This window comes from Hydra viridissima, unplaced genomic scaffold, assembly GCF_058129835.1.
Source record: "Hydra viridissima isolate aposymbiotic clone 2 unplaced genomic scaffold, HvirCarnegie_v1 scaffold_9, whole genome shotgun sequence".
In the NCBI taxonomy this organism is placed as follows: domain Eukaryota; kingdom Metazoa; phylum Cnidaria; class Hydrozoa; order Anthoathecata; family Hydridae; genus Hydra; species Hydra viridissima.
In genome coordinates this window covers 11,589,301-11,603,558 of record NW_028324308.1, presented here as the reverse complement: position 1 = coordinate 11,603,558, position 14,258 = coordinate 11,589,301, and the positions used below count along the sequence as shown (strand labels likewise).

Genomic DNA, 14,258 nt, shown 5'->3' with positions numbered 1-14,258 from the left:
AAATTTGGATATATATACATATATGTGTTTATTTGTAAAATTTAGATTTCTTATATTATTCAAGAATCATGAGTGATGATTATGAACGAGTGCTGTGTGTTAAAAATGAAGTTTTTGTGTATAAAATACCACCAAGGCAAAGTAGTAGAGGTTATAGGTGAGTACCTTACTAGCTAAGTATTTATAAAATAAAAATAAATGTATTCTATTTTGTGTTTTTATTCTATAATCTCTAAGTCCTATAAGTTTAATAATGCGAGAATAGAACTTAGGATATAATACTTAAACAACTGAGTATAATATTGCTGAATCTAGACAATCTTCAGTATGAGCAAATGTTGAAAAAGAATGTAATATTTTGTGATTTTTTAAAACATTTCCTCAACTAAGTCTTCAGTTTCTTATGAAAAGTATTTTTACACTGGTGAATACAGAATTTTTCAACAGTTATACATGAAAATGGATATGGACAGTCAGATTTTTTTTGCCAAATTATAAGTTAGCAACATGAACTAAAACAGATTCCACACTATTATCAAATTCCAAGCTCTTAGTGTATTATAAGATTAAAAAATATCAGTAGAATTGTTTTAATTTTCATTTCATTTTGTACAGATTTTAATGAGGGTCTTAGTACTTTTAACTTATTTTTAATTGCTTTAGAGCTGCAGACTGGAAGCTGGATCAACCAGATTGGACTGCAAGGCTTAGGATAGTTTTACTTAATTCAAAGTGCTACATAAAGTTTGAAGATAGAAATTCTGGTAAATGTTAAAAAAAAATTGTAATATAATATCATTAAAGGCAATTATGCCACTTCTACAAAAAGTTTGATTAACAGTAATTTTTCTTTTTAAATTTTAGATTAAGGTTTTACTAGCAAGAAAAGGAGACCTGAGAAAAAAACTTTTGATAAATCTATTGGATCAAAAGACCTATATGTTGCTTCTTCTTTAAGACCCTCCAAAGAAGAAGCAGGGTATAAGTCTTTAGAAGTAAAAATAAGCAGCACTTCTTTTTTTGTTGTTGTTAAAAAGCACTGATAAGTAGCCAGAACTAATTCATACAAACCTGCACTTCTTGATAATGTAAATTAAGCAATATTTATTTGTTTTGTCATTTTATTTAACCCCAACCTTTAAATTTGAATTTAGATTTAAAGAAGTTCAAAACTTTTCTGGCACGAGGCATTTCTAAATAGTAATAATTTCAAGTGATATAGCTATTTAAGAATTTGTGTAGTGCTAAGATTTATCATTGAAGATAGAAGACCATTTGAAACATCTTCTGGATCTGGCAACATCCATATGTGTTCTGTGCTCACTCAAAGGCAGTATCATCCACTATACTCTATCAGTTTATTTTGACAATATATGCTAAATGATTTCTACAGTAACTTTTGACAAAGTATAAAAATTGCAGTTACTCTCCTTACTTAGCATCACTTTTGATTACTTTTAAGGGTAACAATGACATTAATTTCCCTGCCTGTCGTTTTCTTTCAACTTCATGGGTTTAGAATCATGCTACTTATCAGTTGTAAGCCTTGAACTAGTAAGTGTTAGTCATACAGGTAACTTCCACTATGCAAATCATAAGAAATGTGCTGCAGAAATATGATTTAACTACAGAGAACATTTTACAATAAATACTAGACATCACTCCTATTATGCCTGAACACTTAAACTCCTTAGAATTTATTGACTGTTTGCAGACTTGTACTTGTATAATACTTAAGGAAATGGTTATTTTTCCACTAACATCTAAAAATGCAAATTGATCTTCTAGCTATTCAAGCCACAAATTATTGGTTTGAAAGAGTTAACTCTGTAGGGGGAGGAATTCTCAAGCACTAAATAAATTTAAACTTATTATTCATCTATGAATAAGATATGTATGAGGATTGAAAGGAAGTAAGAGTTCAGAAATAAAGTTAATAAAAACAAAGTCATGATTTTTTTAGTTCATACTAAACCATGTAGTTTGTAAGACATTTTCATTAATCTAATAATTAACAATCATTACACTAGAAGAACAATATTTTAAAAATTACTTTAAATACATCAATATAAAACAAAAACATAAAATAAACTGTGGCAATTATATTATTATACTCTAACTGGTTGATTTGCATTTACATAACTAAAAATAGTTTTTGCAGAAACAAAGGCAAACACAGGAAGATTTTTGGTATTCAAAAACAAATATTTAAAAAATTTTTTTATAAAAACAACTTTTTTTAATCAGAAGAATTATGTAAGCAAAGCAAAACATTGCAAAAGAAAAATTTATTGAATCTCATTAAATTTATGAATTATTAATTTTAACAAAATTTAATTATTAACATAATTTCGGAAATTGATTTGTAAATATATACATATATATTGAATAATGTAATTGGAAGCCACAACATACAGCCCTTAATTTGTTTTACCAAATTAAAAGTGGTATGTATAGTAAAATATATGCAAATATTTGTTCTGTACAGAACTGTTAAAATAATATTATAAATATTGTTTATAAATATTACAAAAATGCTGTGAACTTTGTCATAATACAAAAATTAATTTTAAATCTAGTTAAATCTTTTTCTACTGTATGAACTATTTTACATTCTTTTTTACAAAATAAAAATAGAATAAAAATGCATTCTGCCTGTCTTGTTTGTTTCTCTATATCAATAAATTGTGATTAGTTTGACTTAATAAATATCTGACAATTTTTTAGCTGCATCATTTGTATTGTATTAGATAATTTTATTTGTTTTAAATTTATTTTATTAATTTCTTTTCTTTGTGTAAATTTACATGTGAGTTGTATAATTTTTTTTTACTTTAAAGTTTTAATTATTTGTAGGAGAACTTTTTGCACAGGCTCCAATTGATCAATACCCTGGCCCTGTCGTTGAAGCTGTGTCTGATAGCAGTAGATACTTTGTCATCAAAATCCAAGACGAAAGTGGTTTGAATATCATTTTTATAATTTCTTTTTTTGAATTATTTGTTATTACCTTCTTGGTTAAAAAAAAAAATGTATTTTCTTAAAATTCAGGAAGGCATGCATTCATAGGAATGGGTTTTACAGACAGAGGAGATTCATTTGACTTTAATGTTGTTTTGCAAGACCACTTTAAGTATGTTTTTTATTATATTCAACAAGTTTAAACAATTTTATAACGCTTTTCTTTATGTTTCTATTATTTTCATTTTATTTTCATTACTTACTAACTTAGAATTGCTTAAAAGGATCCTGAGGTATAAACAAAAAGCTCTAAGAGGAGTTTCAGTTTCATTTTTATAAGTTTATTTACAATTTCATTGTTTGTTTTTTTTACTTACTAAATGGGTCATTTACATTACAGTTAAAATTATTTCACCTCAATTATCATTAATTACATTTATAAATTTTTTACAGAGATATATCTTTTACAGAATTTTACAGAAATATATCTCTGTAAAACTCAAAAAGTTACATACACTCAATATTGATTGAGTTTTATAGAGGTTTGTATAAATAATGGCAAAACAGCAACAATATTATAGTTCAATAGACTAAATTGTAATTCTATTTTCTAAATGATTCCATTAGTATGATATAAACTGTCACTCAATAAAATGGAGATTTATTTAATTGTGGATGGCTATATGTTGTTTAATATTAAGACTTGAAGTTTGAAAAACAAAGGTTTATTACACCAATACAATAATTTGTTGACTGGTGGATAGGGTTTGGCAATTGACAAAGTATCTCTTGCTACTCATGTTGTAAAAGGAAATCAGCTGCTTTTTTGTATTTAAGTTTAATTTAATATTTTCAGACATCTTTACGCAGTTAAATCAAACACATGTTCTTCGTAATTTATGCTGTAGGTAATTTAATGCAAAGCAGGTCATCATACTGAACAAATTAATGAACTACAGACAAATTTTTAGGTGGCATCATTTAAACATTGTAAATTCACATATCTGGAAAAGGATTGACAGTTTAAACAGTTGATACAAAAAACATCAGTGCATATGAAGTATTAGTAGATATAGAAAGTAGTAAAATTTTGAAATACAGAATTTTCACCTGTTGATGTTAAAGTTCTGTATTTCGGAATTTTTATGTTTGGTTTCATTAAGCTGATGATTTTTATCTTATTAATGGTCCTTAAAAATAGGTACTGAAATTTGCTCATTACATTTACATCTACAATATTTTTTGTATCTGCTTTCCGTTCTTTAAGTAATAACACAAAATTAAATATAGATATTTCATAAAAAAAACAGGAATATCTGGGTTTTATTACTTAAGACACTCATGTAAGGACATAAAAGAATTATTCCCTCTTTAGTTTTCAAACTTTATGTTCCAGTATGATTTCTTGTGCAACTTTCTGTGAAAATTTGTTGCATTATGTTCCATAAGGTTTCCTGAAAATGACAAATTAATGATTTTTGTAAAACAATCTGAATTAGTTTCTTGAAACATATTTTTTAAAATTTATTTAGACGTGAGAAACAAGAGAGTGATGTTTTAACTAGTCCAGCAGCAACAAACCCTCCACTTAATCTAGGATTCAAGGAAGGTCAAACAATAAAAATAAATTTGGGAGTAAGTTTATTTACCAGCATTATGGCCTTCACATTAAAGAATGGACAATTGTTGCAAAAGCTAGTTTACTAAAAATAACTTTTAATACAATCCAAATAAATATGGTTTGTTGAATTTTGTTTTGAATGAGTTTTGAGTCAAAATAAAAGAATCTGTAGATTTATGCAACAGGTATTTATCTCCAATGATATATCTAAAGCATTTTTTCACTTTAGAATAAAAATACACAAGATTCAAAACCACGATCAAAATCAGGTATTTTTAACAATTTTTGTGTGCAGAGATTAAAAAAGTTTTTCAGCAGTGTCCTTTTTTCACTCTAAATATTTGTGTATTTTTTGTAGTTAAATGTCATATTTTTTTTAGGCAATAACAGCAGTTCATTACTTCCAACAACAGCACATGGAATCCCCAAAATAGCACCTCCTTTACAAACTCCCAACTCAGTGCCAAATCAGCTCCCTTTATCAAAAACTCAACAACCTCAAATACAGAATTCTAATGACTGGGGTGATTTCACTTCTTTTACAAATTCTACAAAAAAAGATACCAAGTAAGTTTTTAAAAGTTCTGTAACATTTTACTTGTAAACTCTACACTAAACATAAATTTTTCAATGCTTTGTATTGTCTTTACTTTCTTTTAGTATTACTCCCTTTTGTTATCTTTTTGGTGTCTTTCCTTATGATAATTTATGGTAACATCTTTCGTTTTAGTTTGCCAAACAATGGAAGTGGTTGGGTGCAGTTTTAGTATAGTATATTTAATTGCAGTAATTCTTTGACAATTGACTTGAGAATTTTTTTTCAAAACTGATTTTATTATGATTAAAAATGAATAAGGAGAAACATTAAAGTACCCTTCAGGTTGGGCAGTTACAAATTCACTTCTTTTGTTTGAAGTACAGATAGTTTTTTAACCCCTGTTATAGAATGATATATCATTCTAAATATTTTTTTTTAATAGAATAATCTGCTTATTTATCATTAACACCATAAGTAAAATATATCTGCGCGGCATTATAACTTAAGACACTTTTTTTAACTGTCTTAATTCTTACTTTCTCAGAAAAATGTTTTACAGCAAAATAGTTCGAATGCTTATTCGCCTCATTGTGTAAAAATTGTTCAAATCTTATTTGCCTCGTTGTGTAAAAATCGTTCGAATGCTTATTTGCCTCGTTGTGTAAAAATTGTTCGAATGCTTATTTGTCTCATTGTATAAAGATATTATAATAATTTTGGTTTAATTTGCGTTGGTTTCGAATTTTTAACTTTGTTTCTAAATTTATTCAGGTTTTTCTAATTTATTAATTAATTTTTGAGTTTTTCTATTTACATTATTGTATTATTTCTTATTTTTTGGGTTTTCTACATTCAAGTCTCATTTTTGCTACTGTTAAAAATCCTAAACTGCGAAAGTTTGTATTAAAACTTGTATATTAAAATATAATAAAGTTAATTTGAGACAATCATGGTAATCATTTCTTGAATGTGAAAATTTATTTTATTGGGTTTATGTTATTCGCAGCAGTCACAAAATCCGCTATTTGTGATTGTACTTTAACAAATGCAGGGCGTTAAACCTACCAGTTTATTTTAATTCCACTTGCTATATATATTTGGATCTGCTATGTCTGTGGCTAATCTATCAATCGACCTTGCATCAGATGCAGGTGTATTAAACTGATCATTAACGCAGTAGAACAGGTAAGCAAGCTCGATCAATTAATTTCACACTATCTGACTGGAAAAGTAAATGACGCGTTGAAACGGCAGTTTCTCTAGTTTATTATAAACAAACAGCCAATTGGCTATATACTATTGTAGCAAGTGTTGAAAAATAGGTGCTCTATACAAATGTAAAGCAAATAAGATCAAGGTTAGGGGGGGGGGGGGGGTGCGGAGTCATGATCTAAGGTAAAAGGTTTAAAAGGTATTTTAATTAAGAAGCAGAAACATTTTATTCATATATATATTTTGCATTTATTATTTATGCATATATTATTTATGGCACTGGTTCTAATGATGTGGATGTTGTTGTTGACCAAATTGATTATGTGGATACTTTTGTTGATCAAATAGATCATGATAATTTGACAAGAGAAAAGTCTAAAATTGAGTTTTTTTTAAAGAAACTATCAACAACATCCAAATGATTACAGATTTTGTATTCAGAATTCTCTGAAAGTTATGAGAAGAAATTTTTTACAAGATATATCCTTCTTCGGTGAGTTGTACTTATTGTTTGGGTTTTTATTCTGGCACCTGTGAAATTTTTAATCGAGTCATAGACGATGCAACTTGGCATACTAATAACATAATATAAAGTTCTGAAACACGTTTTAATACCTCTGCGAAACATTACTTTTTAGTTAACTAAAATAACAAACTTCAATAAATAGATTAATGGTAATGAAATTTAAAATTCCAATAAAATAACACCTCTTAAAGAATGTCTTCACTTGCAGCAGAATTTAATTATAAAAAATTAGATTTGATTTCAAAATACTATAGCTATTATTTAATAACATAAAAAAACTTTGTCAAAGATGTTTCTATACATATCATAAATTTAGGGTAGGGTTTTAGCACATTTTAGTAAAATGTTCTTATTTTGGTGATTTGCAATGAAATTAACAGTTTTGAACTTACATGGGTTATACAATAAAAAAAGAATGCAATTCTAGAAGGAACCTCTGAATTGTGTGTACTTACAACACTCAACTAATAGTTCATGCAGTGTTTGTACATTTCTGGTAACTAGCTAGAAAATTAAGAACAAATCGTTAACTATTGTATGTGCACACCATAGCTAATTATCGTAAAGATGAGTTATTAGCCTTCTAACACGCAATATTAGGTAATTAAAAACTAAAAGGTAGATAAACTAGTCGTTTTAACTTCAATGATTATTAATGAGATGCCAATTAATGAGATGAAATGAGGAACCCGAATCTTATACGGGATCTTAAACGTTTAATCTTAAACAACTTTATTTACGATTTCCGTTGTCAAAAGATTCCAAAAATCAAAATGTCACTGGATTGCGTAAAAAGTAGTTATTGATAAAATGTTAAGTAGCAATTATACATTTAAGTATTAAATAATTCATGCAAATTTTTTGTTTCAACGCTAAATAGTTAAACGATTTCCGTAATTGACCCCTCTTCCCTCCCTCCACTTTAGAATAAAAATAACACTCAACATGTTTGGTAAAAATGAAATGATGAACCGAAATTATAAGTTCTGATATTATCAGTTAAAAACAATTATTTAGTTTTTAGTTTTAAAATAATTTTGAAAGTTGAAGCTTTTTTTTGTTGTTGTCAAAAATCAAATGGATGATTTTTATTTTTCTTCACAAGAGGTTCCTGACTTTATCTATTTGGATGTCAAAACCCAACGCCCTTACGTGGAGTGTGTTCCGGACTGTTTCTCTAAAGGTAGGAAATCAATCAGGTTGAAAATTAATTTAGTAATGAAAATTTTAATATTTTTGGCTATAATTTAAAAAAATCTCGTCAAAACGATCTTTTGCAAAGACATTTTACTTTTTGAAGAATGTTTTTGTCCTGATAAAACGGGTTTGATTAACATTTTGTCCTCGAAGAAACGGGTTCTAGGATTATATAACAGAGGGTTGATGGTCGACGGTAAGTTAATGGTACGCTGACGCTATCTCGAAGTTATATAAATATCGTAATACTTTTAGATAATTTTTCATATTTGATCTAAAAAGGCATAATTAAACGTAATAAAAATAGGATGAGGTTGGTGACATTAAAATTTTTCTTCTTTTATGAAAAGAACTACAAGTGCAACAACTTCACATGTTCGAACAAAAATCAAGTGATGATAGTTTAAAAGAAGAAAATTTTTACGGTAAAAGTATTTTAATTCTATTGTTTTTCTTTTTTCATTTTTATTTTTCAAAGAATTTTGTTTTTTTTTAAGGATTTCACATAATTTTTTTAAAATGTCTATTTTAGAACAAATTGTCCCGCGTATTTCCACGAACGAAAACGAGTTAAAATACAAATAAAAGTTATAGTCAAAGTAGGAAAATCGTTCAAAGAATTTAAAAGTTTTTTTTAATGTTTTTTTCTTGTTTTTAAAAGTTTAGAGCCTTTCCTTTTTTCCTTTTTTTTTTTCCAAAAGTTTTTTGAAAATCTGATACGTTTGACAAATAATTTTCAATAAACGAAAATTACATTTAAAGTCATCAATAAGCCAATAAAACTCATTCGTTGTCACGATTTAAGTCTTTAAGAGTTGAAGATTTGAGTTTAACAAGTCGTACCAAATGTCAACAAAACTTAATGCTATATTTAAAAACAGTTATGGAATCATTAGAAACATAAATTTGAGCTGCAGCTAAACCAATGTTTTTATTTATTAAAAAAAAAAATTTGATAGACCTAATTTCCTTTTGTCAAACTTAGTGTTATGATAAAGTGCTCATGTTAGGCACATATGTACTAAGATAAAAAGGAATACTTTTAATTATAAATAAAAAAACAGAAAAAAAAAAAAAGGAGAATAAATATTTATTTGCAACTTGATGCTTTTTTTGCCTTTTTGTTCCTCCTAAAGTTTTTTTTTCGCGGCTATACATTATTTTCATTCTGCCACTTTTTCTGCTTGGTCATCATTTTTCTTCTTGATGATTTATAGTTCTTTGTTGTAGGGCGAATTCATAACTTCACTAGCGTTTGTACACTTTCTTTTGAGCTGTGTTGATGATCTCTCGTATTTTGGAACTTGAAACTTTGAAGTGTCGAAATAAAATATAGATGGAGATAGATGATGACTATCAATAACACTGTTTCCATAATCACTTGGTTGTTAATGTCTCTAAATCTCTGTCTCAGTCTCTCAGCCTCAGTCTAAGTCTCTCTGTCTCATAACTCTGCAGCGGTGAAATCTTCATCGGTGAAAATATATCGGTCAAACGGATTATAGCCGCTTTGCGATAGCCACTGATAGCATTCGCTATAGTAGCTGCTTGTGTTTATGTAATGACAATACAACCGGGTGATCTCTTAGACAGATGCCTACAGCCTTGTCGTAGTAGAGGTTGATACTCCTAAAAACAGACATGCCGAGTGGCTGCAACTGATGAGTACAGTGAGAAGGAATTACAATCAGTTGGATACTTTTAGTTCAAGCCATTTCAATAATATTCAACCTGTTCGTATGGCTCGCATGTTTATCAGCTAACAGACTTTCAAGATCAGGAGTAACTTAGGCTTGACCTGATCGAACCAATGGCGAATTAACTAACTCTCTTTAATTCTTCCAGGTTATGAAACTGCTCTAACTGATCCAGGGGGTGTTTCATCTATGAGTTTAAGTTTCATTTTCATTCGCAGGAGAATAAAAATCGGTGGTACGCACCCCGTTTGCTTACACATACAAAACAACCGTAATATTCTTCCCGGGCTCAGCAGTCAAAATTCCTTATTCCTTTTTTTGTGACTATACGCTCTGGTTTTTAACATATCATACACTCTAATTCATCCATATTTAGATGTTTGTTTGAGGCCCAGCTCAAATCCTATTACTGTTATAGAGGACTTTCTCAAGAACGTCAAAGAAAACACCCACCTTCATCTCATTGAGCCAACCGCTATTCTTCAACACTCTGATTGAACCCATTTTTGCGTTGCAGAATAAATAAAGCCACTTTTTTCTGATCATCTTTGTTTCTCTATTGAAATCATTGTGAATGTTATTGTTTACGCAATATGAAAACACAATGTGCTTAACATTTTTCGTACGAAATTCATACAACCTTTCATATTCAAGATTAAACTTGCTAGGTCTTCCTCCTGATCTTTAGTCAACAGTGTAGGTATGCCTACCACTAACGACTAGCTAACAGACTGTATTAAAGCACCTAATATCGCTCACCATGACAAACACGAATGATGAGTACAGGTAATAAACTTTACTACTTACGAATCACTTTACCAAAACGTTATTAAGCAAACAGGCAATCTAAAAGTTTACATAAAGTATTCCATTTATAGAAACTTAGTATATTACGTAATAAAATATACATTAACCAGATGGAAGCACAAACATACCACAGGTTCACTAAAATGTACCAGGATACTCATATTAAGAGGGTGCCCATAATGACATATTTTACACTAAATAGTTGAAAAAGTTTTCATTAAAAAGCATAATTTGATGCATAAAATATGTAAAAGAGTGATAAAAAATTTCATAGACAAAAACAAAACAATGCTGAACAACCCGATTAAGTTTTTGGGAAACTGTCATTTGTTCCGATTATTCGAAATTTAGTCTGTTCGGGTCTGATGATAATGCTGTGAAGAACACCCAAGGAAGAATTTGATCCACATTGTACTGTGGGAATGGTTAAGCATGGTGGGAATTCTGTTCCCATTTTGGGGTTGTTTCATGCGAAATGAAAATGGCGAATAATATATTTTGGACAATACAATGAATCGATTTTGTTCTCTTGTTATTTTAGAGCAGTATTTGTTACCATTGATCCAAAAATTTAGTTTTGGATAAGAATTTTTTTCTTCCACGATGATGATCCGAAGCATACATTAGGTCTAGTCAAGGATTGGCTGAAACAAAACAATATTCAGTCATTAGCTTGGTCTTCGTTCTCGCACAATCTCAATCCAATAGAACATCTATGGAATGAAATCAACGGAGAATGAAAAAACATAAGCCGATGAATATCCATGAGCTCTTGAAGAACAAATAAAATAACGTCGAGATGTCTGTTCTGCAGAAACTTGTCAACTCAGTATCAAATAGATTACAAGAATGCATCAAAATCAAAGGTTACACGACACGATATTAGATTCGATGAAATACCTGTTTGGCGATGGAGAAAATATTTTCTTTGCCCTGGGCCAAAAACTTTTGTATGTGATTTTTGAACAAACGTATATTGTTTTGTCAATAAATCAAGAACGAAAGTAATTGAAAAGTTGAAACTTGTAGCATATATACTAATCATAGCAGACCACACAATGATACAAACACTCAGTAACTTTTTCTTATAATTCTTATATGACAGCAAAGATAAATAGTTAGGCAAAGTTGGACCAATAATTTTTGGACTCAATACATATTTAAATTTTTATGACCCTCAAAATATTTACTTGTACCAGGCCTTCTCAGGAAAGCCTTATTTATGCTCATCAATAAGGATTTTCATACAACATCTCGATTCAGCATCTCAGCTAATTTAACGCTTTTACAAGATTTAACGCTTTTACAAGAAGCACAAATCTTTATAGTTGGTTAATTCGATAATAATTAGTAAACAATAATTTAATTATGTTAGAAGAAATTTTTAGTAAAAATAAAAATTTCTTCTAGCATAGCTAACATACAACATTGTTCAATATATTCTAATTCCTTTAAGATTCACTTACACACACCCGCCCTCTTCCACTTTCCTCACAACGACTATTTTTGAGTTTGAGAGACATTCCATCCCATTTCCATCCCATTCCTACCCAACGCACTGTGATTCAGAAAGGTGAAAAAATGGCAAAAAGGATATAACCATCAATTATAAACATATGATACATCAGTTCTAGTATTTTTGGGTCAAAAACCTTAAGTTTGTTTACAAGAAAAAAATTTACGCGTATCCAAGACGCCTGTTACGCGTGCGTACGCGTTTCAGTGCCATTTAAGCGCGCAAATAACAATGTAGATAAAAAAAAAATGTGGATTTCTCGACCCCGTATGCTTGTTAGAGTCTATTACGCGCGCACAAAGATTACTTTAAATAAAAAAATTTGGGTTCGTAAAACCAAAACGCGCACTTATACTTATAAAAATAAAAAATTTGTATTTAAAAAGCCAAAATACCATACTATCTAATCTTACTATTTTATGACCAAAACAAAAAATGAAAAAAATATTATTAGAAAAACAGCCTTATTTAACTTCAAGGGAAAGTGGTTTTCCATTTTCAGGTTTGTGGATTTTGAAACTAATGTGGTTAATGAAACTGATATTTTCAGGGGTTGCCTTCTGCTACTTTTAACTTACATCAAACTCTAAGATGTTCAACTTTAGAAGAGTACTTTATCATGATTAATCCCTTGAACTCTTGAATGATAGGAACTAATTTTCATGATGAATATAAACAACGAGCTATTATTCGTTATTTTATATGAAAGTTTTATCTTTAAACATTTGATTAAGGAAGTAGACCGTCAAATCATGCAACTTTTAGTTTTTGAGGTTTGAAATTTAGCATGATTTGTTTGAGCATGAGCTTTTGAAGGTTGGTTTTTGAGTTATGACAAATTACTTCTGTATTGCTAATGTAGTGTGAAAAAATACTAGTATAAAATTTCAAATTTGACTTTTTTAAAAAGGTTATATATTGAATTGGGGCTAGTTTGGGCAACTGATCTTTTTTTTTCTGCTTTCATACAGTTGTGGACAAAATAATAGTAGTGGCTAATAAAACAATCGTTTGTGATAATAATTTTATGTAAATTTAAATATAAGTTAATAAATTTAGGCATAACAGTAATACAAACACTGAATAATGAAATGGGAGTAAAAAATGTTGGTAACACTGTTAAAATTACTTTAGGGAAGTCCCGAATTTTATATACGAACATATCTAGATTTGTAGATTAAAATAACACATGTGTTGTTTCCTATCAAATTATTTATATTAGCTTTTTGTTTATTTGGTTTTAGTAAGACTAGTTAAAGGTAAGATTAATTTTAGTGTTAATTTAATGAAATATATAAAAAAATCGTATAAATTTATTTTATAAATAGGAATTATGGGTCGTGCAAAGCATTGTAGTGCAGAAAAGAGACAAGTAATTATTAAATCAAAACAAGAAGGGAAAACATAGGAAATTTATTCAAGAGACATTAAGTTGTTCTCCTATGATGATTAGAAATGCTCTAAAATGGAAAAATGTAGGCGAAACAAGGGGCCAAAAACAAAAAACAACTGAACATGAAGACAGATTGATAAAACGTGCTGCTGTTGCCGATCCTTTTGTAATGTCCCGCCATATTAAAGAAGATTTAAATTTAAGCGTTTTTTCGAAAACAGTACGTAGGCGGTTAGTACAAAGTAAGTTAGTCGCCAGAAGCCCAAGAAAAGTTCCCCTTTTGAAAAAAAGGCATGTGGTAGCAAGATTACATTTTGCAAAAACGCATGCAGATTGGCCTGTTTCAAAATGGCGTAATATTTTGTGGTCTGATGAAAACAAAATTGTTTTATTTGGGTCAAGTGGACGCAGGATGTATGTAAGGAGGCCACCTAACTCTGCATACAAACCGCAATACACCATAAAAACTGTAAAACATGGCGGAGCAAAAATAAATATTTGGGGTTGTTTTTCTTATCATGGCGTAGGGCCAATCTATAAGATTGATGGTGTTATGGACCAAGACATATACCTTCAAATATTACAAAATACCATGTTGCCCTATGCAGAAGAAGATATGCCCCTAAGATGGGTTTATATGCAGGACAACGACCCAAATCATACCAGTCGCAAGGTAAAAAGTTGGTTAATTGAGAATAGGGTTGCAGTTATGGATTGGCCTGCACAGTCACCGGATCTCAATCCAATCGAAAACCTTTGGACGGATGTAATAGAGGCAGTTTATAGTCAA

The 14,258-nt window shown here is 29.4% G+C and overlaps 1 protein-coding gene and 1 long non-coding RNA gene across 2 annotated transcripts; both read left to right on the top strand.

Moving 5' to 3' along the window:
• On the top strand, positions 1–6,067 carry LOC149884043 (adaptin ear-binding coat-associated protein 1-like). Its single transcript, XM_090097339.1, has 8 exons — positions 1–157; positions 664–764; positions 2,857–2,961; positions 3,052–3,133; positions 4,494–4,596; positions 4,812–4,851; positions 4,963–5,149; positions 5,313–6,067. The coding sequence occupies exons 1-8, from the start codon at positions 69–71 to the stop codon at positions 5,347–5,349; spliced, it is 744 nt and encodes a 247-aa protein (XP_089953465.1). The 5' UTR covers positions 1–68; the 3' UTR covers positions 5,350–6,067.
• Positions 5,974–8,675, top strand: LOC149884042 (uncharacterized). Its single transcript, XR_016455464.1, has 3 exons — positions 5,974–8,041; positions 8,406–8,480; positions 8,588–8,675. It is a non-coding gene; the product is annotated as an uncharacterized LOC149884042 (long non-coding RNA).
• The last annotated feature ends 5,583 nt before the right edge of the window (positions 8,676–14,258 follow it).

Coding starts and splice junctions, on each gene's coding strand:
- LOC149884043 (XM_090097339.1), top strand. CDS start 69: ATGAGTGATGATTATGAACGAGTGCTGTGTGTTAAAAATGAAGTTTTT. Junction 2,962..3,051: donor CAAAATCCAAGACGAAAGTG/GTTTGAATATCA, acceptor CTTAAAATTCAG/GAAGGCATGCATTCATAGGA. Junction 4,852..4,962: donor AAAACCACGATCAAAATCAG/GTATTTTTAACA, acceptor TATTTTTTTTAG/GCAATAACAGCAGTTCATTA.